This window comes from Oxyura jamaicensis, chromosome 24 (assembly GCF_011077185.1).
Source record: "Oxyura jamaicensis isolate SHBP4307 breed ruddy duck chromosome 24, BPBGC_Ojam_1.0, whole genome shotgun sequence".
Classification (NCBI taxonomy): Eukaryota; Metazoa; Chordata; class Aves; order Anseriformes; family Anatidae; genus Oxyura; species Oxyura jamaicensis.
Window position 1 is genome coordinate 3,879,694 of NC_048916.1, and position 21,350 is coordinate 3,901,043.

Below are 21,350 nucleotides of genomic sequence, written 5' to 3' on the forward strand. Positions count from 1 at the left end.
CGGTGGTGGAGGGTTGGAAGCGGGTGACCTTTGGGGAGTTTCCTTCTTTTTGGGAGCTCTTCAAGTCTGGCTTGCATAAGTGAATCATAAATTTGAGAGTAGGAAGCCCGAATAGATCATCCTGTCCGTCCCTTACCACGTGACAGTTTCTGCTGGGTTTTATTTAGCCTTTTTCAGTGCGGTTTACGGTAAAAAATGTAAAATGTGTGTGCTGGGCTGAGGGCAGCGTGGCAGAGCGAGCGGCGGATAGGGCACCTCACCAGGCACCAGGACTGATCTGGCAGCAGCAGGACTGACCAGCAGAGCTGCTGAGCACCAGGCACATCAGCCCCACGCTGCTGGAGCTGAGCCAATAGGCTGTATATTTCCCCGAGGAAGACACGAGGAGAGATTGGTGGTATTTATCCATTCACCATTCAAATGTTTTTTAACCAGAAAATAGAAAGAACTGCTGAGAAGTGATGGATCTTGTGTGTTCACCCCTGAGTTTTGATGATTGAGGAGACCCTGCGTTCCTGGCAGATGTAAACATGCTCCCCAGGATGTTGCAAAATGTACAGCTAAGATCCCTCACCACGCTAATCAGGACAGACAGACAGACGAGCTTTTTCCCCTGGGGAAGGGCAGGGCAGGCATTACCGAACCCACGATGTGACTTCAGTCCATAAACACGATGGTCAGTGAACTGAGTCAGCAAAACGAATGCTGTTGTTTCCTCCAGACTCCACATCAAGTAAGGCTGCACAGCCTCACACGGGTTCGTAAAATTCCTAAGTGTTAGGAAAGGGGCTAAAAAAAACCCAAACAAACCAACTTTGAGGATTTCCTGGGCATGTGAACGGTGCACAGGAAGGAAGGAGGGCTGGAATGAGGGCCCCCATCATCAGCAATAAGCTGCACCTTGCCAGTGCCCTGGGGAATTTGGCTTATAATAAGGCAGCCTCGGGTTGAGCAGCCTCCAGCCTGCTTTAAGTTCATTCTGGGAGCTTCAGCAGCTCTTCCAGTCACTGCTTAAATTTACAAATCCAGCAGAATGTTACTCTTTAAAACCAAATCCCAAATATCCACGTACCCACAATGGATAAATGGATACGTATCCATGTATCCACAATGGATAAAATGGACAAACAAATCCCCAGAGCAATCCACGACCCCCTCACCCCCCTTTCTGCTACCTGTAGGTTGTATCAACGCTTAGAGTAGCTGCAGCTAAGTCCATGGGGGGTATCCAAGCAGGTAGTGTGTTCCCAGAGACCCACTTGGTCCATTCAAACAAGCCCGGCTCTATTCGAATTTTCAGGTTGTTCTCTTGTTGCATACCTGGAAAAGGGAGGAAGGAGACCAGATGGCAGTGAAAGCACCTGGGGGAGGTGAGACCTTGCAGCTTTAATGCTTAAGTTTGATTAGAATTTTTTTTCTTGCTAAGTAGTTGGTTAATAGCTATGAAGGGAGGAAGTCCTTGGCACAAAGGCATGGAAACCTCTGGGCGGCAATTCCATGCAGTGACCGAGGTGTGACTGCGTTTTGGAGCTTTTTTTTTTCCAACTGCTTCAATGCCAGGAGATCTGATGTCCCATGACCATCTCCCTTCCCAGTTTGTGCAGTGCGTTACTCTCGCACCAGGTAGCCCGCAGCACCGAGCAGCCGCAGGAGCACGGAGCTGGCCGTGCCCCCTGCACACCTCCGGGTTCTGCAGGGCAGGCAAATCCCAACCCGGTCCCGCTGCTGGCAACGGGGCCAGCAAACCACTTCTAGCACACCACTTCCCTACGCGCCTGGAGCACCATGCAATAAGAAGAGGGCTCCTTGCAGACGGGTGACGTGCACTCCCGTGGAAATAATCCTCCCCCTGAGTTACCATTTGCTCAGTTCCCGTGCCAGGCTGCCTTTTATCTGCTTGGCAGTGTTTTTCCCAGAAAGCAAGAAGAATGCAGCCTTTCCTGCTTGGTGGGTTCTTACCTTTCAAGATGTTGTGTGCTGTCTGCACACACCGTAGGGACGGGGAGCTGTAGATGTAGTCTACAATGGTATTAGTTTCTAGCAAAGCTTCACCTGCAAGCAAGTTTTTAACACCCGTGAATAAAAACAGACAAATGGCACCGTAAGAGCAGGGTGCAGGTATCTGCCACCCAGCAAGGAGCTGAAGAAGCTTCCCAGCTGCACCGCTCGTGTTTTAGGAAGTGAGTGTACCCCTCGTATTTTATTGCTGTGGTGTGCACAGCTGTGGAACTGGGACACATTTTTCTGCGTGTTGCTCCACGTGCGTCTGCGTACTAACCGGTATGCAAAGAAAGCCCAGCAGCTTGTGCTCAGTTTGTCCTCCTACATTTAGCCAAAAAGCAAACAGTGCGCTGAGAAAAATAGTAGAGAGCTTGAATTTCATTTAATTTCATCTATAAGTCATTAATCAGAATGATTCAACTTAATTCAAACCCAACTTAATTCAATTGGCTCGATTCTTTGCTGGTATAAATTACCATTTCATTACACAGGTGGAAGATCACTGGAAATGAGATAAGAATCAACTCCACCAGTAGGGTTATTAATATTCTTGCAAAGCCTAAGGGAGCCGAATGAGAACGGGACTCTGCTGAGCATTGCACGGACTTGCAGTGAGTTATGTTTTTGTTCTACTTGAAGAGGCAGGGCATAAAGGTGGGAGCGAGAAGGGGTTATTAACCTTGACTTCACGTGTTTAACGATGGCTCTAACCACGTCAGAATGAGCTTGAAATCTCTTGAGACAAGTGGGGCAATTTAGAAAGAGCAGCACGTGCAGCAGCCTCCCGGCACGGAGATGCTGCTCGCTTGCTTTGGTCGGAGGAGGAATTACGCTTCCAGCAGCCGTCGAGGTCAAGTCCGCGGTGCTGCAGCGGGAGCGGGTGCCTGCAGATGGCTGGCACATGGCAGCAGCGTGGGCAGCTCGGTGGCACCTGGGTCACGTACGTGGCCGCGTGCTCGGCCCCATGTAACGATACCAGCAAAGTGCGCTGTGATGGCTCCCAGATTCGCCTTCTGTTCCGTGCCTGGTGCCAACCCTGATGCCACACGGCCCGGAGAGCGATCGTCCTGCAGCGCTGTGCGGTGATTTATTTTTGTTTCAAAAGCGAGTGGAATTTTAGCTGCCCTAGTTTGAGTGTGACCAACGCGAAGGATTTAAATTTGGGAAGATGCTAAGTGCTGCTCGCTGGAGCTCATGTCCTTTGAGGGGCTTCTTTAATCCCAGTGCTCAATATCTGCTCCTTCACCACTGAATGATTTTCTCTCTATACACAAACCAACAGGCTCAGGAGTCAGGGACAAGGATGGGGGAGTCGGGGGCACACTGGAAATAACTTGGACTGCGTTTTTGCCACGTGAAGCCGGAGAGGCTGCTAAAAGTCCATTGGCTTAGTGGACTGCAGATCAAAATTTAAAATTGTCAAAATCACGGAAAGAGGGTATTCTGCATGGGTGACTCTCACATTCAGTGCTGCATTTCTCAGCGGTATCGGAAGCAGCAGCATTTCCAGGGCAGCCCAAGGCAGTAATGAACGCTCTGCGATCGTACTGCTCGTGGCCGTGATTTTATAGCATGGCCCAGATCTCGTGCTTTGTCTTTTCTACAGCTGCAGCAGCTGCATCAAGCACGGTTTTCTTTGAAAGAGGGGACTTGCCAGGGAAGCTGAAGGGACTTTGCAGATGTTCTTGAAACACCTAAATCCCGTTAGTTCGGGGCTCCTGATTCATTTTTTCCTCCTTGCACTTTCTCTTTCTTTGGCTGGGTGTGCGGGAGGAGGAGAGCAAAGCTTCCTGGGCAAACTCCCATCGGCTGGGGCCAACTTACCAACAAGCCTTGCCTGCATGCAGCCCAGCACGGTGATCGGCGCGTCTTTTTCATAATCCCTGAAACCGCCGCTTCTTTGAGGTAAGCTGTGAGGCATATTCAGGTTACTACGCATGTACCTTCCTGCGAGGGAGAGGTCAGAAGCAGTTGCTGGAGTTATTAGATCAGAGAGAGGCAGAGAGCATCGCGCCTCTTTCCACCCTCTGTCACCACAACATCTGCATATTTACAGCCACGGGCTGCCGAGCAGTTTTTCCCATGCAGAGCTATCAAGAATCTGACAAAATGAAGTTAAGCAGATGTGTCAGGTCAAAATCAGCAGGGAATGATACTTGTGCTTTAAAGTTAACTTTAGGACAGGTCTTTAATCGCCAGAAGCAAAATAATTTCCATCCCACACCAAATGAAACCCCCTAATTTTATGCATTTATGGGAGGCAAAAGCACCAGAGCTCTTCAGATGTAATTTGGATAGAAGGAGTTGGAAAATCATCCCCTTTTCCAAGAATTTTGGCTAAAAGAAATTGGTGTTTCTCAACTGGAAAAAGACTTCGTTGATAGATTTCCAGTCAGATCTAAAACCAACAGAGCCTGAAATTAGAGTCTGTAGTTGTAGTCTGGAACTCAAGCATATGTATGTATGGGGGGGCTTGTGCCAGATTCAGCCTTCAGGACTTGCTTACAGTCTTATTATCGGCTTGCCATCTCCAGTTTATGCCCTGAAAGGCTTTCTGAACCCTACCCGTAGTGGTGCTGTTCTCATTTAGGACTGAGAACCAGTCGTACAAAGGAAGCTTTTCCTGGTTGCACTGGGGTTAGCATCGGACACTGACCATCAGCATCATGACTTCATTTCCACGTGAAAGTGCCCTTTGGTGGGACTATTTTAATCGAATCCTTTCTTGCAGCACTTTCCCAAATATCAGGAAACCACAGCTCCCATCCGGGCTTTGCCCTGGGCACTTGCCGCTCTCTTTCCTTTCTCTAAACCTGCAGCCTCAGAGACCCACAGGAGCTGACTCACCTTTGGCATCAAAGCACTGTGACAACCAGTACTTCCCAAAAACGACATCCATTCTCTCCCCGTGCCTGCAGACGAAAAGGCAGCGCTTCTGAGGCCCTGGCTGACTGCTTATTCTCAGCGGCTGGAAGAAAAATGACAGGATGTTTGACCTGCATGAAAGTGCAAGTATTTTTCTGAGGTTTGGTTCACTAACAGTACTCAGGGCCAGACAGCTCTTGCTCTAGCCTAGTGCAGATGCAGGTACAGGAAACTCTTCTGAAGTCGGTATTTAGGCTGTTAGAAAACTGCTAAAACAAGCAGAGGATGGGGCCCTGCCACTCCCTGCTAAGAGCAGGTTTAGGGACGGCGATGTCTTCTGTGCTCGTGGTTTACTGCGCCGTTCGAAAGCTTGTCGAGAATTGTGAGCTGAAACTCCCAAGGCAGGCAGTGAAAGGAGACAAGAGGATAAGTTGTGGGGGGAACAATCAGTTGCTGGAGGCTTGCCTTGAAAAGTATGTGTGATCTGTGTGTGCGTGGGGGTCCCTACCTGCACGTTCTGGCAGATGATAGTGAGTGGCCCCGTGTCCCCAGGCCCCTGGTCTTCTTGCTGCCTTCTCTCCAGAGCGCCGTCGCTGAAAGCTTGAAGGGACGGGGAAGACGTAGTATTCAGAATCGAGTAGGACCTGCCAAAACCAGAAAGATGGTGGCTGTGGGAATGCTTCATGCCCTCAGGCTGGAGCAAGGACATTTCTGTAGTCTGCAGGAACAGGTGGTAATTACTTTTGTTCGTATTATTACATTATTATTTTAGTTCTGCCTGCAGTGCGCCTCGCTATGTGATGTACACACATGAAGAGACAAACACGCTCTCAATTTCCTTCGAAACAGTTTCTCAGAGCAGTCCCCACGCGCTGGTCTGTGAGGCTCAGTCCTCTGCTGCTCTCCTGGAAAGTGCTGAGGCCTTCCTCCCGTCTCGCTAACCTCACCCGGGGACCTGCTGCATGTTTCTTACCGTGCTCTTGTGGACCAAAGTTTGGAAACTAGAGAGTTTTTGCTCGCCCTTGTGGCAGGAGCTGCTGCTTGTTGTATTTGTGACGTGCTTGGTAGGGCAGGGTTTGGTCTGGCCACGGGCTGTGGGCTTGCTGTGATACGAATGCGAAATACACACAATAATTTGCCGAGCTAGTGGATTGCTTTTCGGGGGGCATTTCCGATGTTAAATAAAGCTGGAACATCCCTTTTGGTACTCACAAGATACGGGCTGTGGGGTAGAGACAATGGGTGTGCAGAATCAGTGGCTAGCAGCTGAACAGCACCTCTTGTTTTGGCTGGGAGCAAGAAGAAAAATGCCCGTGCTTTGCTGCCTAGGAGATACTGTGACAGCCCTGCCTGTCGTGCTGGGCACTTTTCAGGGTTCCAGCACACAAAATAGCTCGGGTTGCCTTGTAGGGATGTGGCATGCTCAGTCTGGGTGGTGGTTTCTGCATTTCTCAGTGCTGTCTATTCCATTTCCCATCTACAGTGGGAATTTGTTCTCCCCAGTGCTTCCTGTTAAATGGAGCCGGAGGGAGATAATAGATCCCATTCTCCTTCAAGATGCTTATCTAGTGATCCTCTGAGTAAAGCTCTCAAGCCCAGACATTCAAGGACTTTGCCTAAGACCCTGGGGAGTAAACTGACAGGCAATTACAGAAGCTGCAGTGACCCTCTGCTGATTTGCATATGTTGTATGGGCTACATTTGCTTTGTCATTAAAAAAAACCCTTGCCAGTTAATGCTTACGGTCATTGGCTTTGACAGAAATAGTTGCCTTTGCCGGTGCTTTTTGGTGCCTTAAAAATGTCACAAATTGCTTCCTGCCTAGCGCCTAGCTGGGATAAAAACTCCGAGGGGTTTGTCACAGCTGTTAAACACCCATGCCTCTACCCAAGGAACAAAAATAGCTCATATGCGTTTTTGTCGGTCCCTTATCTGGTGGAATTTGGGAGCAAGGATGAGACTGAGGTACTGGGCTATTCGCTCCAGTGGTGATGCTCCATGGAGGAGCAGGTTGGTGGGTCTCCATCCAACAACAAGGAGCAGCAGCCTTGCCACAGCCTCTGCAGGCACAGCCCCCTGGCAGCAGACCTCTCCAGCCCCCTGCACTCTTCCAGACCTGATCCTCTGGGATTAGAGATTCTTATAAACATGTTTGGTTTATTCACAGCGTTCCCAGCAAGAGCTGAGCTTGCTCCAAGGAAGCTTGCTCCTCTCCAGGAGCTCGCTGCCCAGGTGGAGGCAGAACAATGGGGTCAGGGCAGTAAGTCCCTGCGGGTTACGCAGGGTGCAGCTCCGAGGTGTAACGGGGGTGGTAGGTCTTGAAGAGGAGTTAAATGTAGGCAGGAGATCTTTGTGGATAAGCTGAGGGAAATACTACCAGGCGCTGGGGTGAGAAATCACGTCTAACCCTCCTCCTTGGAGTCTCTCCATCCGATAGACTGCAGGCAGAGCTGCACTCGGACCACGCTTCCAGCTGGCAGGATGAGGCCACCCCTGATCCAGAAGCTGTGCGAGTGCATGAGCTTGTGCCAAGCCCAGGGCAGCTCAGCCCTGCGCAGGGAGCACAACCAGACCTTCACCCCTGTGTGAAGCGGTCAGCCTGGAGCGCGGGTGCGACCAGCTGCGCAGAGATGCATCCTCCCTGACCCGGACGCTCCAACATCTCAGCGTGAGAAGGATCTGAATTTCTTCCCGTTGTTGTTACTGCACAAAGTGGATCCCGAGCCTGAGCTCTTTGTCTTTATTTCTGCATTGCTGCTTCCAGCCCCCTCCTGTCCCAGCCCTTTTCTCCTTTCTCCACGTGACGGTCTTTCAAGGACAGTGGCTTAGAGAATATTAAGGATCTGCGTGGCTGCCTCTCTTCCCTTTACCCTGAGGAGCTGCTGCACAATTTCTGAGACTTGCTTTCTCTCTAAGCCCTTACCAAAAGGCCATGGATGCTGTGCCATCTATTTACAGATGCTAGGATTCACTGCAAACGGTGATGAGGCAAAGGTACACTCTTGCTGTGCCTGGAGGAGAGCCGCCAGCCTGACTGCAGTGGTTTCTCCTTGATGCTGCTGCAAAACAGGAACCACTGAAGCTTTCAGCTTAGTCATCTTCTCAGGAGAGGTCATTGTTCGGGAGCTTTTCCCAAAGGCTCGTGGTTCCTCTGCTTGGCAGACAGACAACAACATCTTCTGTCTTCTGCAGGGTGCAAGGGAGGCGCCTGGCCTTCCCGGCTCTCAGCAACACGCCGTGTCCTGGAGGCAGTGTCCTCCCAGCCAGGAAGGGCCCTTGGAAGAGTGGAGGTGCTGGAGCAGAGGATGGAGAGAGGCTCTATCGTGGCACAACAGCGCCAGTCCTCAGCTGTGCACAGGATAAGACCCCTCTGCCTCGCCACTCGTTGCTGCCTTGGGGAGAGGGGTCCCCAGGGAAAGTGAACGGGAAGGAGACAGAGTGGGGAAAAACCTCCCAAGGCACAAATACAGCTTGAAAAATTCGGGCTCTTTTTCCTCTCCCTGCTCCTTGTGCCAAGCCTGATTTCTCAGGCTTATTAGAGGGGCAAGGGATAGCTGTGGCCTCTCTCGGGGAGCTGAAATAGCCTGCTGTGTAATATCTATAGTGCTTCGAGCCATTTGGGGGTGGAGGAGGTGACTATTTCTGGCTTCGCTGGTAATGGAAAAACAGCGCAGGGAATCATCACAGGTTTTAGCTTTTGGGTAGCGCTGGGTCCGCAGATACAAAGATAGCACATTTCCTTCAGCTGTGTGCCTTCAAATGTATATGCAAGAGACCCACGGTATTGTGTGCTTGGTTTTCGTGGCTTCTGTGGGGCAAGTGAATGTGTGCACCTTCGCTGGGCTTCCACTTCCTCTGGGCTCCGTGTGCCGAGGGTGGAGGATTTCTTCCTTTGACTTGGTAGCCCACTAATTCACAGGCATGGAAGGCAGCTTAGAAAATATTCTGCAAATGGTTTGCTGGGAAGTATATAAAAAAATTTATGTATATATATACACTATATAGACTGGATCTGTAGTTCAAATTCATTCCCAGTAGCTTCAACCCACCAATAGCTTCTGCTGCTCCCAGGAAAGTATTTCCAGCCTGGTATCTTACAAGGGAAAAACCATTTTGTTTCTAACACAAGGCCAGGTCCCCTCCTAGGCTGTCAGAACAGATCTAGTGTCATTGGTACACATCTAGCCAGCTTCACCCCAAAGGGGAGCCTAGTGCTGGCTTCAGAAAGGCAATTTGTCACTTGCAGGACTCAGAGCTAGCAGCAGAGCAGCCATGAAGTGTCACTGACTCTCAGATCCTACGATTTAGAGCAAACAAGTCCGGCTTTCCAAATGAGCATCTTTGGTTCATGCTTTTTGCTTTCTGAAGCTTTGTTATCATGGAAAAAAAAAAGGTAAAAGAACTCCCCTGTTCTTTTTGCATGACCTCATAGCCAAAGCTGGACCCGAAAGCACTGCTAGGTGCCTTAACGTCGCCCTGCCTGCAGGGACGGCAGGAAGGGGTTACCCAGACTTAGGATCTGGGTTGCATTGTGTGGGACACTAAAGCAATTTGTCTTCCATTATTTTCCAACCAGTAGCACTGATCAGAGGCCAAATGTTTCCCCTCATTGTCCCTAGCAGCTCCGATCTCTGGCACGAGAAGAAAGCACACCAGGAAGGGCCACAGCCAGCAGAGAAGTGACCTTTAGGTGTATGGAAAACCCTCGGGGTCTGCAGAACAGAAGTGATTTCACTCTGATTTTAGAAGACAGGGAAAGAACCCAGCCCTGGAGTCTCTCAAGACACAACTTGGTTTCATGGGCAGTGACTCTGCCGCTGACAGCAGAACCCTTTCTGCCCTATTAAATGGCTCGCCAGGCTTGTCTCTTAGTGATGGCAGCCTGTTTGTTCTGTGGAGTGCAAGGGCTGTGTGCCGGGCAGAGCTCCTGAGGCACCACTGGGATATTGGCCATAAAACCCCGTCCTGCAGAGGCCAGGATTCAGCTTCTGCATCGTTTGAGTAGCGCAACAGGGAAACCTTTTTCAGGAGGAATGTTCAAAAGCCGGTAAGGTGCTGGCAACCTTATTTTGCTATGTGAACGATTTGATCAAACATCCCAGAATAGCATGTTGCCTGTCATTTCTCCTGCGTGGTATAACTAGGGTGCTGCAGCCCGGAGTGAGCTGTGTTTCAGTGATGATCTCAATAATGTGTGATTTTCTCTTGAAGAATGCGGTCTCTTGTGACTAGGAGGGAAAGCTCAATGGCTCTTCTTTCTTTCCTTCTTTCTTCCTCTGCAGGGATGAAACAGGACGTGGCTGTGCACACAGAGGCGGCACAAACCAGCCACAGCATCCTCGGTCCCAAGGCTGTGAACTGGATCCCATCTCCCCCACCGCAGCAGCTCCCCCGCCGTCCCGGTGAGTACTGCCATGCTTTCTTCCACGTCTATGCAATGAAGGTGCCCGTGCCCCGTTCTTCTCTTACCCAGAGGATCCTGCTGTGCATACCTTGGCCTAGGCGTCAGTGGGGCTTAGGTTGTCCTTGGCTTGCTCTATTGTTTTGACCAAATGACATTCTGTAACCGCATATTCCCCGCGGGAAGCTGTTGTGTAAAATGAGGCTGTTTCCGGGTATGTAATAACGTTTTTGATAAATGCTCCGTGTTGCATGCTCCTGTTCCTGATTTATAGTCTTTAGTGGTAATCAGGGAAGGGGCATTTCCTTTCTTTGCTTGCCTGGAGACAAAGCGGTCCTGGAGGTACAAAATGTTTGGCTTTCCTTTCAGTCACTGCTGCAATAATAATTCTTTCCCATGCTAAGTCTCTAGGCCTCAAAACCCTTCCAGGTACTGTTAGAAGGAAAGCAAAATCCACTAGAGCCTGCTGCAGTATTTGTGGGCCTGAGGCTATTCTGGCTGGCAAATTTTAGGGGCAGGAAGGACAATTTTGCTGGATTGCAAATGGGAGGGTCTGGATTAAGTCCTGCCTTCAAACTTGCTGATTGACTTTGTCCATGGGTCTTGATTTTAATTGATTTAAGCCCTGGTTATTGGAGGTCTTTTCTTTGCGTGTAATGGAAGCTGGATTGAAGTTTGGTGATGGGTACAGGGCAGAGAGGTCTGTTCTGTTTGGCTACCATCCGAATGAAAGCCCTTTGTTAGTGGTGGCCACTTCTCAAAGGGCAGGCAGAAAGACAATAGATGGCTGTGACAAGAGGGGCGAACGAGTGATCTCTTGCTGTGCTTGTCCCTGCCTGGCAGTCTTCTGGGTTGGGTAGGGCTCGGGGTTAAGCCAGGACTGGTTTGGAGAAGGGCAGCACTTGTGGCAGCCACATCTGGAGGCCAGCCTGAAAGCTGCAATTGCCCTGTGTCTGCTTCCCATCTGCCCTTCACCAGGACACGTGTGAAGCCTGACGAGTCACGAAGAGTGCACATCAGTTTTGCTCCTCTGTTTCCTGCATTTTGCTCGGTTTGAAGCGTTGCTGGATCAGTTTGTGCTAAGTGCTGAACAAGGTCAGGTCTGGTTGTGCTGACATGGGTTATCATGCTTTCCCTTTCTGCACACAGACCCTCCCACAGGTCATGTTTGCCTGCTGAAATTTGAAATACGAACTGTTTGCATTTGTTCTGTATCTCCTTCCTCTCCCTTTGTAACTTGCTGGTGAGCCCATAGCCAAACCCGTGCGCCTGTGCACTGTTCGCCAGGGGGGCAGCAGGCAGGAACGTGCCTCTCCGCTCCCCTTGCCATCTTGTGCTCCTGCACAGAAACTACTCCCTGTTCTCCAGGTGCCTTTAGGTGCTTTGGGATGCAGGCAGCCCTGTGGGACTTGCAGGAGTGCCCATACCACAGCTCAAGCACTAGGTTTTACTGCTCTGTAACTAATTCCCACCAAGAGCAAGAGGCAGCAAGGCATAACCTTGTTCAAAACGAGGATCTCACTGAAGCCAGTATCAGGCAGGCATCAAACCACTTCCGAAAGTCTTGCTAAGTATCTTAAGAACCCTTGCTGACCCCGTTTCTCCAGGGAATCATACACACCACATCTCACCTCCCAAATTACTGCTCGGATTTAAGCCTTCCTGATCCTGCTGCCACCGCCGAGGAGCCCCCACAGCGGTGGCTCTGCAGTGGCCGCCTGCTCCAGCTCTGGTAACCAGCAGCAGCGCTCATGTGAGTAGCAGCTGCTGTAATGTCTTAGCTAAATAAATCACATCATCCTCCAGTCCCGTGCACTGGGCTGGCGTCTGCTCTTCCTTTGCTTACGAGATGGGGCTTTGTGTGCCAGTACGCTTCCCCCAAGCGACCTTCTCAGCAGCCCCGGGAGACTTCTCACTTACCCAGGTGAGATCCCAGCTGCTGAGCCCCCTTTTTACAGTGACAGAAACTGAACGGAGCGGCTTTACCTACCCATGAAACACCCAGGTCCCACATTCATCCGCCTTCGTGATGTAATTTTCAGGCAGCAGCCCAGAGCAGCCAGTTGCAAGGGAAATGCCATAAATCCAGCCCTCGCTTGTACTGGTTTGTTCCACTGGGGACATGAAAATAAAGTCCCCTGGGACCAGCTCGAGTTCGTCATCGTTCTGGGGTGTGTAAGGATAGATCACTTGCAGAGTCTGGGGGAGAAACAGAAGCACAAATGAATGAAAGGATCGTTAATGGCAGGGCATCTTCAGCAGAGTGGGGCAGGAGAGCTCCTGTACCAAACCTTTAACGTGTCCAAGGTGTAAACAGCTCTCCTTATAATGCATCACTCTGTGCTTTGTCCAGCAAGGCTTGACTTTGAGGGAATTCCTACTGCTGCCCACTCTTTGGTGTTGGAAAGCTTTTCGTGGTATTGACTCCTTCCTCCCTGATTCGAGCCATGTCTTTGATAACCAGAAGGGAAAGGTGGGAATGACTTTTTAGGGGAAACATGACGGTGTGCTTAACGTGGTCTGTTAAAAACGGAACTGAACTCTTACTGCGAGCTGGAATTCACACGGTTCTCGTGGTCAGTGGCCACTGTCGCTGCACCTACTTGTGCTCGACCTAAAAGGGCAGCTGTCATTGCTGCTGCTTTAGAAGTCGAGGCAGAGCCGGTCAGGGGGACAGCAGGTCTGAATGTGTGACATGCTGCCCCAGAGCTGTGTGTTCATAGCTGTGAGAAGCACTGAGACGTGGCCGCCTGCTTTTCTTTGGATTTCCTAACGTGAAAAAGTTAAAAGGTGGGGCAAAGCTCAGTGAACACAATTCTGTAATCCTCTCCTCACTAGGGCGTGGGAAATCCACACGTATTGAATATTAAATTTAATCCACCTATATTAAATATTAAATTAATGGAAAGGACTCCAGCAGTGTCTCGGTTAAAAGGAGAACAAACACGGTTCTGCCCCTGGGCCAGGCTAACTTCTGCAGCGGTGTCACGCAAAGACAAACCATGATCTGGTGAGCAGCTCTGACCTGCTGGCTGTGTCAGACCGTTTGCTCACCAATCCTAGATATCTGTGGTATCCTGAAAGGAGGATGGAAACTAGTCACCGTCACCTGATAGCGCGGGGCCCGAACTCTCACCCACGGCTGCCTGGAGTGGGATATGCAAAGCTGTGAGCGGGTTCTCATCAGCCGCTCCCTGCGTGATCGGTGGCGGTGCTGACTGCTTGCAGCTTCCCCAGGACAAGATGACACTTGGATAGGAAAGGAGGCTGTCACGCATGGAAGTACGGCTTGGGCTGGGTCAGAGAGCTGTGCACGAGAGACTTCAGCTCTCCAGAAGCTTTGGCAGTTTGTTTACTCCACGGTGTACTGTGTGCTGGGCTAAAATCACTGTTTCCTACTTTGCCACAGGTTTGCTTTGTCTGATTCTGGACTGCGCGTGTTGGTGGATGAATCACCCCAGCCTTAGCAGTGTAGGTAGCCACCAGAGCCTGAGCAGGCAGCTTCTGAAGGTTCCCTCCTCCGGGAGTTGATTCATCTTGTCCCCAGAGAGACATCTCCGATGGGACAGATGGCGCTCCTGTGGAGGTGCCTGTTTGTCCGCACTGACTGCGAAGGGAGCCTCGGGTGACTGGCCCAGGCTTAGATGTCTGCTTGGGGGTATTTTCAGGGAGCTGGGACAAAATCTCACACGTAACTTCTCAGTGCCCAAGGTCCGAATTTACAGAACTTTTTTTTTTTTTCTTTTTGTGTATTTTGTTGGAAAACAACACTGAGAAAACCGTGGTAAGAGATTTAGGCACCGCAGCTGTAGAACCCATGAGTAATTGAAGAATACAGGCCATGAAGGTAAAGGTTTCTTGAATGATGAAACCAAATGCTGTGATTGATGGCTAGGGTTCAGGTTAAGATACACTGGCCTGGCTCTGGAGAGATCAGGGCAATTTACATCGAGCTAACAGGAGAGTCATTGTTAGAATGAATGAATCCAGCAGGAAATGGTTCCTGCAAGAAGCAAGAAATGAGATGGGGGGGGGGGGAAGCAAGTCTAGATGGCATGAGGAAAAGCAAAACAGGCCAGATGGTCTGTTGGTCCAGATGACTGGTGGGATGTGGGAGATCTGTTTTCTTGTGGACTGATGGAAATTCTTTAATGTCTGTGTAGTCTGTGCTGCAGATCTGTGCTCAGCACAGCTCCTCGTTCAGCTCACTACCTGTGAGCACCGTGGAGCCACAAATGCAGCAAGACCAGCCTGCGGTTCTGCTAGATCCTCCTTTTTTTTTCTTTTTGGACTGAAACAAACCCTAAGAACTGTACCTCGTGGTTAACGAAGCGTATGTCCCGGGAGAATATCGCGGCGACCCAGTCGCAGCCCAGCTTGACGTCGATGTTCTGCGCCAGCTTCTCCAGCGTGGGCAGGTGGCTGGTTTGGAAGTGGTAGGCCAGCGTCACGTGGAGCTGCTTCTTGTGGGGCTCCACGTGCACATCTGCAACAAGAAAATGACGGTTAACAGCAAGGGACTGCCAAGATGAGCAGCTTTCCTGAGGCGCAAGGGTGTCTGTCACCTCTGAACAGGAGCAGAACTTCTCAAGGTAGCTTAAGTGGAAGAAATTGTAGGTCAGTTTGCGGAAAGGCTTTGGTGACGTCAAATACGGGTGCCCTATATATGTTGTACCTTGGGTCAAGTGATTGGATTTGTGGACTGATTCAGTCCTTAGTCACACCGGGGTGGTAGACAAGGCATCCATGCCGAAAACTCATTTGCATTCAGGAAAAAAAAGGGGTTTCTGGATGGTGTGATAACAATGGCTATAATTTTGTGTCTTCTGCTAAAAAAGAGACTTTTCCAGGTAAGGGGTAGCTTTTCTTTCATTGGCAGCTGAGGCTTTCTCCAAAATAAGCAAGTAAAATTGTAATTTTTACTGTCCCTCCTCTGTTATCTCTCTTATAGTATACATCAGAAATCCACAGAGTTTACAGATTCATGCAAGTTGATTAAATCTTCTTCCTGGACATTAGCTGGGTTACCAGTTCACCCACTGAGGGTGAGGTGTTCCAAAATCATGAAAGCAGAAGTTGGTAAGATAATTACCAACTGATTACAAAATGATCCTGTAGACAAAAGAACCGATATTAGGAGGAGAGTCAAGGAAGCAGAAAGGTGAAAATACGTGAAGCACTGGGACTCTCCCAGTGGATGTGGAAATCATAGGATACATTGTTTGCACGTAATTTACTCCTGCTTATTCAACCAAAAATTGCAATTAAATTTGACTGATTATTCAGTCAAAATTGCAGCTATTCAGAGTCTTGGCTCCAAATGCCAGCCGGGGGTAGCTTTGCGAGCTCATCCATCTTGTTTTGATCAGCACGAAAAAAAAAATGCTGTGGATGTCTGAAGAAGCCCCAGAGACTTTAATGTGATAACTTGACCAAGCTGCGGACTGCAATGCAGCAAAGAGCTTCCCCTAAGCAAGAGCTGACCAGTTTGGTCCCAGCTGGAGCAGCTGCAGGGCTAGAAGTCTGCTGGAAGCTGCTGATGCCTCCTCCTCTTCTGGGTCAGTACTTTTGGGGTACGGCGTGCCCCTTCTGGCTGTGTTGTTTTGGATGGTAACGTACACCAGGGTAACGTGGCAGGGAACGCTGTCCTGCTCTCCCGTGGCTGCAGCAGCTGTGGGACCTGGCTAACATCTTTGTGCTTGTTGCTGCCGTCCAAAACGTGCATTTGTAATGCTGACAGCTATTTCCTCCCTCTTCTAAAGGGAAGGGAAGTTCTAGGTCACCATCAGGTGGAAGCAGTGCATTTCAGAGGTGCGATGAACCTCTGGCACTTCTGTACTTCTTCCTCTGAGCCAGGGCAGCCTCCTGGAGCTGTTCTGCAAGGCATCGCAGGCTGCCTGCCTGGACGGAGACACTCCAGGGACTTGGCCATGGCTGTATCGTGATGCACTTAAGCTCCGGGATAAGCCTGTGAGAAGGAAGGACCAGGTGTTGTGGCTGGTCCACGAGGTTTGGAAAGGGCACCTCAGGTCTTCTCGGCGAGCCCTGGGTGTGCATCTGAGAAATGCAGCAAAGACCCAAAGGCAGAGGAAAGTTTTGTGACAGTGGCTCGAGGTAGCGAGAGGAGCAGGAAACGCTCAGCCTCGCGGGCTGTGTCTAGCTGAAAGGTTAAGGAACCGCCAAATGTCAACTTCCCCTTCAGGAGATAACACTTGAGACTAAGTGCGAGGTGATCTTTAAACTGAAAAAGCTCTGAAAAACAAGGCACCCAGCAGGGTGCTCCTCTCAGGCTCTCAGCCCTCAGGCTCCCCTTTCTGTAGCTTGCAGGTATCGCTGCCTTTCTGTGGGCAGCCCTGACATTTAGCTCCCCGTGTGTGCTTACATTAATTGGGTATTCTCCCTCTGCCCAGCCATGGTGAACCATCACAGCATCGATAAGGTAGCGAGAAAGATGACCTTTGAAATGGCCACTGCAAGAGGAGTGGGGGCTTTCATGGGATGCAGCATCACGGTCCTCGGTATCTCAAGTTAAATTACACAGCTGGACAAAGGCTGCTAGGTGCTGGGTGACTGATCATTTCATATATATATTTTTAATAATAAATGTAATTCTTGGCATGATCAAAACACCTCAGTTCAGTCAAATGCAGCTGATTAATAATTTTTCTGACGTGGCAGAGAGAAATGTACCGTCTTGTAGTGAAAGGAGCCCTGTATCAGGGCTGATGCATCAGCCTGGCTTGGGAAAAGTTCTTTTAGGAAAAAAAAATATTCATCTTCTCCTCTCCTCTTCCTCAGAAGCAGTCTGTTAGGAGAGCCACTTGTGCTGGGGTTAATTCTTGGGGAGGAACCTCTGCGTGGGCTGCTCCTTCAGCTCCTCTTTGCGAGGGTTTGCAAGAGCGAGCTCAAGCCCTGACCGAGCCGCGAACACTCGGTGGCTGCCTGCAGTCACTCACCTGCTTTGGAGGCTGCCTCTGCAGCAAAGTCTGCAGCAAACTTCTTGAGCACCTCGGCGCTTTCTTCCTTGACAAAAAGCCCGATGAAGTTCGAGGACGTGTAGAGCTCCAGAGGCAGAGGGGCAGGGAATTTGCATTTCCACCGCATCACAGTGGCCTGCAGGGCTTCGGTGAGAGCGTCGACCTTGCTGTCCTCGCACTGCCGAAGGAAAGAGAACAAACACTGCTCAGAACTCAGCCTTACGCCTGTGCTTAGCTCTGTAGTGCACTCAGAGCAAGGAAGGGCTTGGGCGGGTGAGCAGGAAGGGTAGAAAAAGCCCAGGGCCACAGAAATAGGGCTCAGGCATCATCTGTCCCCCCCTTGCTCCTGAAGCAGGATCAGCTGTCCCGAAGCAACCTTCCTAACCTCACCCCCCCACGCTGCCTATTCTCATGTTAACAGTCACTGCAGGTTAGGAGAATTTGGTCTGCTGCTCCTCCCCGAAAACAACTTGCTTACAAACCAGTTACCTCCCCGCCAAGCCCAGGCATCGGGCGGTTCTGGTCCTAACACCCCTAAACTCTGAGCACAAAAGTGCTCCCTTCTGCAGCGACCCAACCAAGCAGGCAGCACCTCCAGCCCGAGCCTGGCGAGGGCCGCTCATCAATGCATGCATAAAGGCAGCAGAAAGAGGAGCTCTGGTTTACCATAAAGAACTGGCAGAGGGTGATATGCGGGAAAATGTTGTGAGCTTTGTTCTTCCCACAGATCTGCTTTGACTGCTGCCAGAACTCGGAGAGCTTCTGAGCCAGGGGGCCGGTGGGGCGCAGGTAGAGGACGTACTCCCGGGGCAGGGTGTCATCGAGGAACGGGTCACCCACATGGGAGAACAGCCTGAGGGGGAGAAAGAAGTGTTAGACTGACATACAAAGGCATGTTATTTTTTTAGTTTTATTTTTTCCAGCAAAATCAGCCTGGCCTGTCCTCTCTCCCTTTCCTTCTCCCTTTATGGAAGAAATCAGCTCTTAGGGTCAGGCAGAGAGGGGCACTGTCTCTCTTGCAGCCCATTACCGCTCCTAAGTAACACAGAAAATGGGTTTTTAGTTTCAGACCGAGGCTCTGAAGATCTGCCCCCTGTCACTGCTTCTGCCTCTCTGACATTCGATGTACAAAACACGGCAGGGAAAGCGCTGGAAATTGCTCAACATCTTCGAGAAGGTGGCTCTCGGGTTTGTGTTCAGGCACCAGGGTGGAGAGCAGCGGTTCCTTTCTCTCACCTTTCTGTTGCTATTACGTGCGACCACAAACTCCCTCAGACAAGGCTTGCTTCTTGGTTGCTTATTTGCAGCACTTAAATAATAGGTCTCTAATTTCGCTACTGCTTTCCAGACAGTGCCCCTGTTAAAAGAAGACTTCTGCCATAACGTTTTGCATCCTACTGGCTAAAACCTTAGCCTTTAAATACACCGATTTCTGTTTCTCTTCTGAACATTTATTACTTCATACCAACCAGTCGCATGCTGCTTGAACGCTTCTTCCACCTGTTGACGCCAGTGCTTTTTGTCTGAAAAGAAAGCAAGAAACAAAGACTGCTTCAGTGGTGCTGGATTGCTTGGATATAGCCTCACCTATTGCTTGAGCCCAGCAAGACAGACGTCTTTAATCGCACAGCAGCTAGGAGCTAAGTTCTGCCTTAACGCCCTCCAGGTAGGGTTACGTATTATGAATACTTCCAGAAAAACTGAGTCAAATTTTGGGGTGAAGCCTAGGATAATTAAAATAATGACAGCCATACAGCAAGCATCCAAACCAAGCGCATCGTGTGTTGCCAGTCTAGTCCTGCGATTATTTATCTGAACCTCTGGGCTTTCCCTGGTGCCTTTCTGGACAGTGGTGTACCTTCTGGCAGACCTCTCGCTAACAGCATTTCATGGCCTCTGCGCTGGGCATTTGCTCAGCAGGGAAATGCAAAGGGTTGGCTCTGAGGCACTGCAGTGGCACTGAGGACAGGAGAAATTCAGCTGCCACCAGGGGGCACAAACCCGAGATTTTTCGGGTTAGAATAACCTGCCAAAATTTGCCAGCACTCTTTAGTCCTTATTGCATGAATGTGCAGTTCAGAATGCCTAAATATCCCTTTTCCCCAGCTATTAGCACCGAAGTCTTCTGTTAAGCAAGTTGTTCAGTTGCAGAACAAGCCAGCAGGATGCTGCCTTTTTATCCCAGTAGGGTTTTCCAAATGCTCAGCATCAGCACCGAAACGCAGCTGTGGATCAGCTCAGCTTTGTAGCACCAGAGACTGCCAAAACGAAGAATTCAGCCAGAATCCTGGAGGCATGAATGTTCAGCCAAAATTAGGAATGAAGGAGGCAGAAAAGGATAGAAATTTTAGGGCCTTGAGGCAGAAACCGGGCCCTCGGCTGGGTGTCGGGAGGCAAACTCCCCATCGATAGGTAGGAAGGAGGTCACCCTGAAGGGGATGTTGGTTTAATCTAATTCACCACAGGCAACCCCTCGGCACGTGTTTGTGCAAAGTGGTGTGGGTGGAGGAAGGTCTGAAGAGCGCGCAGCTTTTGCAGAAGGCAATAAGGGGGTCTCCAGGCACCTCTGTCCTGAAGGAAGGAATCCCCCAGACCAGCAGTGCCAGAGATGGATCCACATCCTACAAACCCACCACACTGCACCGACAGGAGCATCTTCCCCAGCGTTAGACAGCAGGGAACGCATCCAGGCACCGGCACAGCTCCTGCCGAGGGCAGAGCCCTGTGGCTGCTGCTCTGCTTGTGGAGCAAGAGCAGATACACAAAGGCATCAGCCAGTTTTATTCTCCTGTTGTTAATTTGGCCAAAGCAGCTGCCTCCGTTTTGCTCTGTGGGTTGGACGGGGCGCGTCCGAGCTGTTAACGACACAAATTCTGACCGAGGACAGGAAAAGTTTGAGTTTCCAGCGGCCAGCCTCAAGCCATAACCTAACCTTACTAAATACGGCGTGTCACAGCCTGATGATAACTCAAAAAGCTTGCTGACGTCTTTAAGCCAGAGGCAATGGGTCTGGCCCAAGGGACAGGATCGATGTGCTGCATACCCCGTGGAGGTGCTGGGGGTTGGCCGTAAAAAATGGGTGCGAGGGAGGGAAAAAGGTGATGACTGCAGGGCCCAGGGCCTTGGCTGTAGGATTAGGGCAGCAGGGCCCCTCCGGCATTTCTTGCTCCTGCCCGCAGTGCCCTGCAGGACATGTGCTGAGCTTCCGCTGCCCTTTCAGTGTGCAGCGATGACTTTTGAAAGCACTCTGATAACCAGGCGGGAGGGCGAAACGTTACCCACTTGGTCAGAGACGCGTGTTGTTGACTCAGCTGTGTTTCAGCTCTGCCATTGGCTTCCCCACCCCTTCAATATACATATTTTTGTTCATTTTGAGACTAAGAGGAAGGCAGAAAGATAATGCTGCAAAACAAAACAAAAAAAAAGAGCTGTGTTGCAAATGGGTGATTATGAAAATACTTCCTCCTGAAGCGCTTTGCTGCCCTTATCTGCCAGCATCCATCTGAGATCAGCGGGCTGCTAGGCCAGGCACCTGCCTTCTGGAAGGATGCGTCGTGCACGGTCAACATCACAGCTCGCTCTGCTCTGTCTTGCTGACCCTTGCCCAGACCAGCTCGGATGCGTTTTGCAAAGCAGCCTCTGCTTTGCTCTGGGAAGTTCTGCAAGCGGCTCTCCCTTCGCACAGCCTGGGAAGGCTTCGGGGAGGCTGCTCCTTGAGGTCCAGCTGCCTCAGCTGACCGGCCGTGGATTTTCCCTGCTGTGGTTTCATCATCCATTTCCGCTGTGCTGCCTGTGCTCAGCTCACCCACCTTGCCTACGTTGTTCATGCTCTTAAACACCGCTAAAATTTGACTCCCCTGACCGTAGATCTTGCCACTGAAGTGTGGCTGTCGGTCTGTCTGCGTTGCATCCGAGGCAGTGGATTAGAAATGACCCCCAGTGAAGCTCTGGCCTTGACAGGAGCGGTTTCTGCAGCTGCAGAGGTGAGGGCAGACAAGCTGCCTCTCCTCGTCGTTTGCTCTCCCCAGACCCCGGAGCAGAGCTCCCAAGGAGCTGTGCACAACCTAGCAGGACACGGTTCTGCCACCCACCCGTGTTGACTTTTT

At 50.6% G+C, this 21,350-nt stretch overlaps 1 protein-coding gene and 1 long non-coding RNA gene across 4 annotated transcripts in view; one reads left to right on the forward strand and one right to left on the reverse strand.

The window, feature by feature from the left end:
- The window catches only part of LOC118177890, a 74,918-nt gene that overhangs the window by 17,525 nt on the left and 36,043 nt on the right, over positions 1-21,350 (forward strand). For 2 of the 3 annotated variants that reach the window (XR_004755959.1, XR_004755961.1), the window contains exon 2: positions 10,149-10,268. This is a non-coding gene — a long non-coding RNA (uncharacterized LOC118177890). Of the gene's footprint in view, positions 1-10,148; positions 10,269-15,636; positions 15,846-21,350 lie in introns of those variants that run through there. The other variant, XR_004755960.1, reaches the window with a different exon arrangement.
- The window catches only part of UBASH3B (ubiquitin associated and SH3 domain containing B), a 67,194-nt gene that overhangs the window by 4,565 nt on the left and 41,279 nt on the right, over positions 1-21,350 (reverse strand). The window contains exons 2-11 of the mRNA XM_035345939.1: positions 18,714-18,767; positions 17,911-18,097; positions 17,224-17,422; positions 14,584-14,753; positions 12,258-12,466; positions 5,375-5,510; positions 4,849-4,969; positions 3,826-3,948; positions 1,960-2,052; positions 1,176-1,320 (exon numbers count right to left, since the gene is read on the reverse strand). Coding sequence (XP_035201830.1) covers positions 1,176-1,320; positions 1,960-2,052; positions 3,826-3,948; positions 4,849-4,969; positions 5,375-5,510; positions 12,258-12,466; positions 14,584-14,753; positions 17,224-17,422; positions 17,911-18,097; positions 18,714-18,767 — 1,437 coding nt within the window. The remainder of the gene's footprint in view (positions 1-1,175; positions 1,321-1,959; positions 2,053-3,825; positions 3,949-4,848; positions 4,970-5,374; positions 5,511-12,257; positions 12,467-14,583; positions 14,754-17,223; positions 17,423-17,910; positions 18,098-18,713; positions 18,768-21,350) is intronic.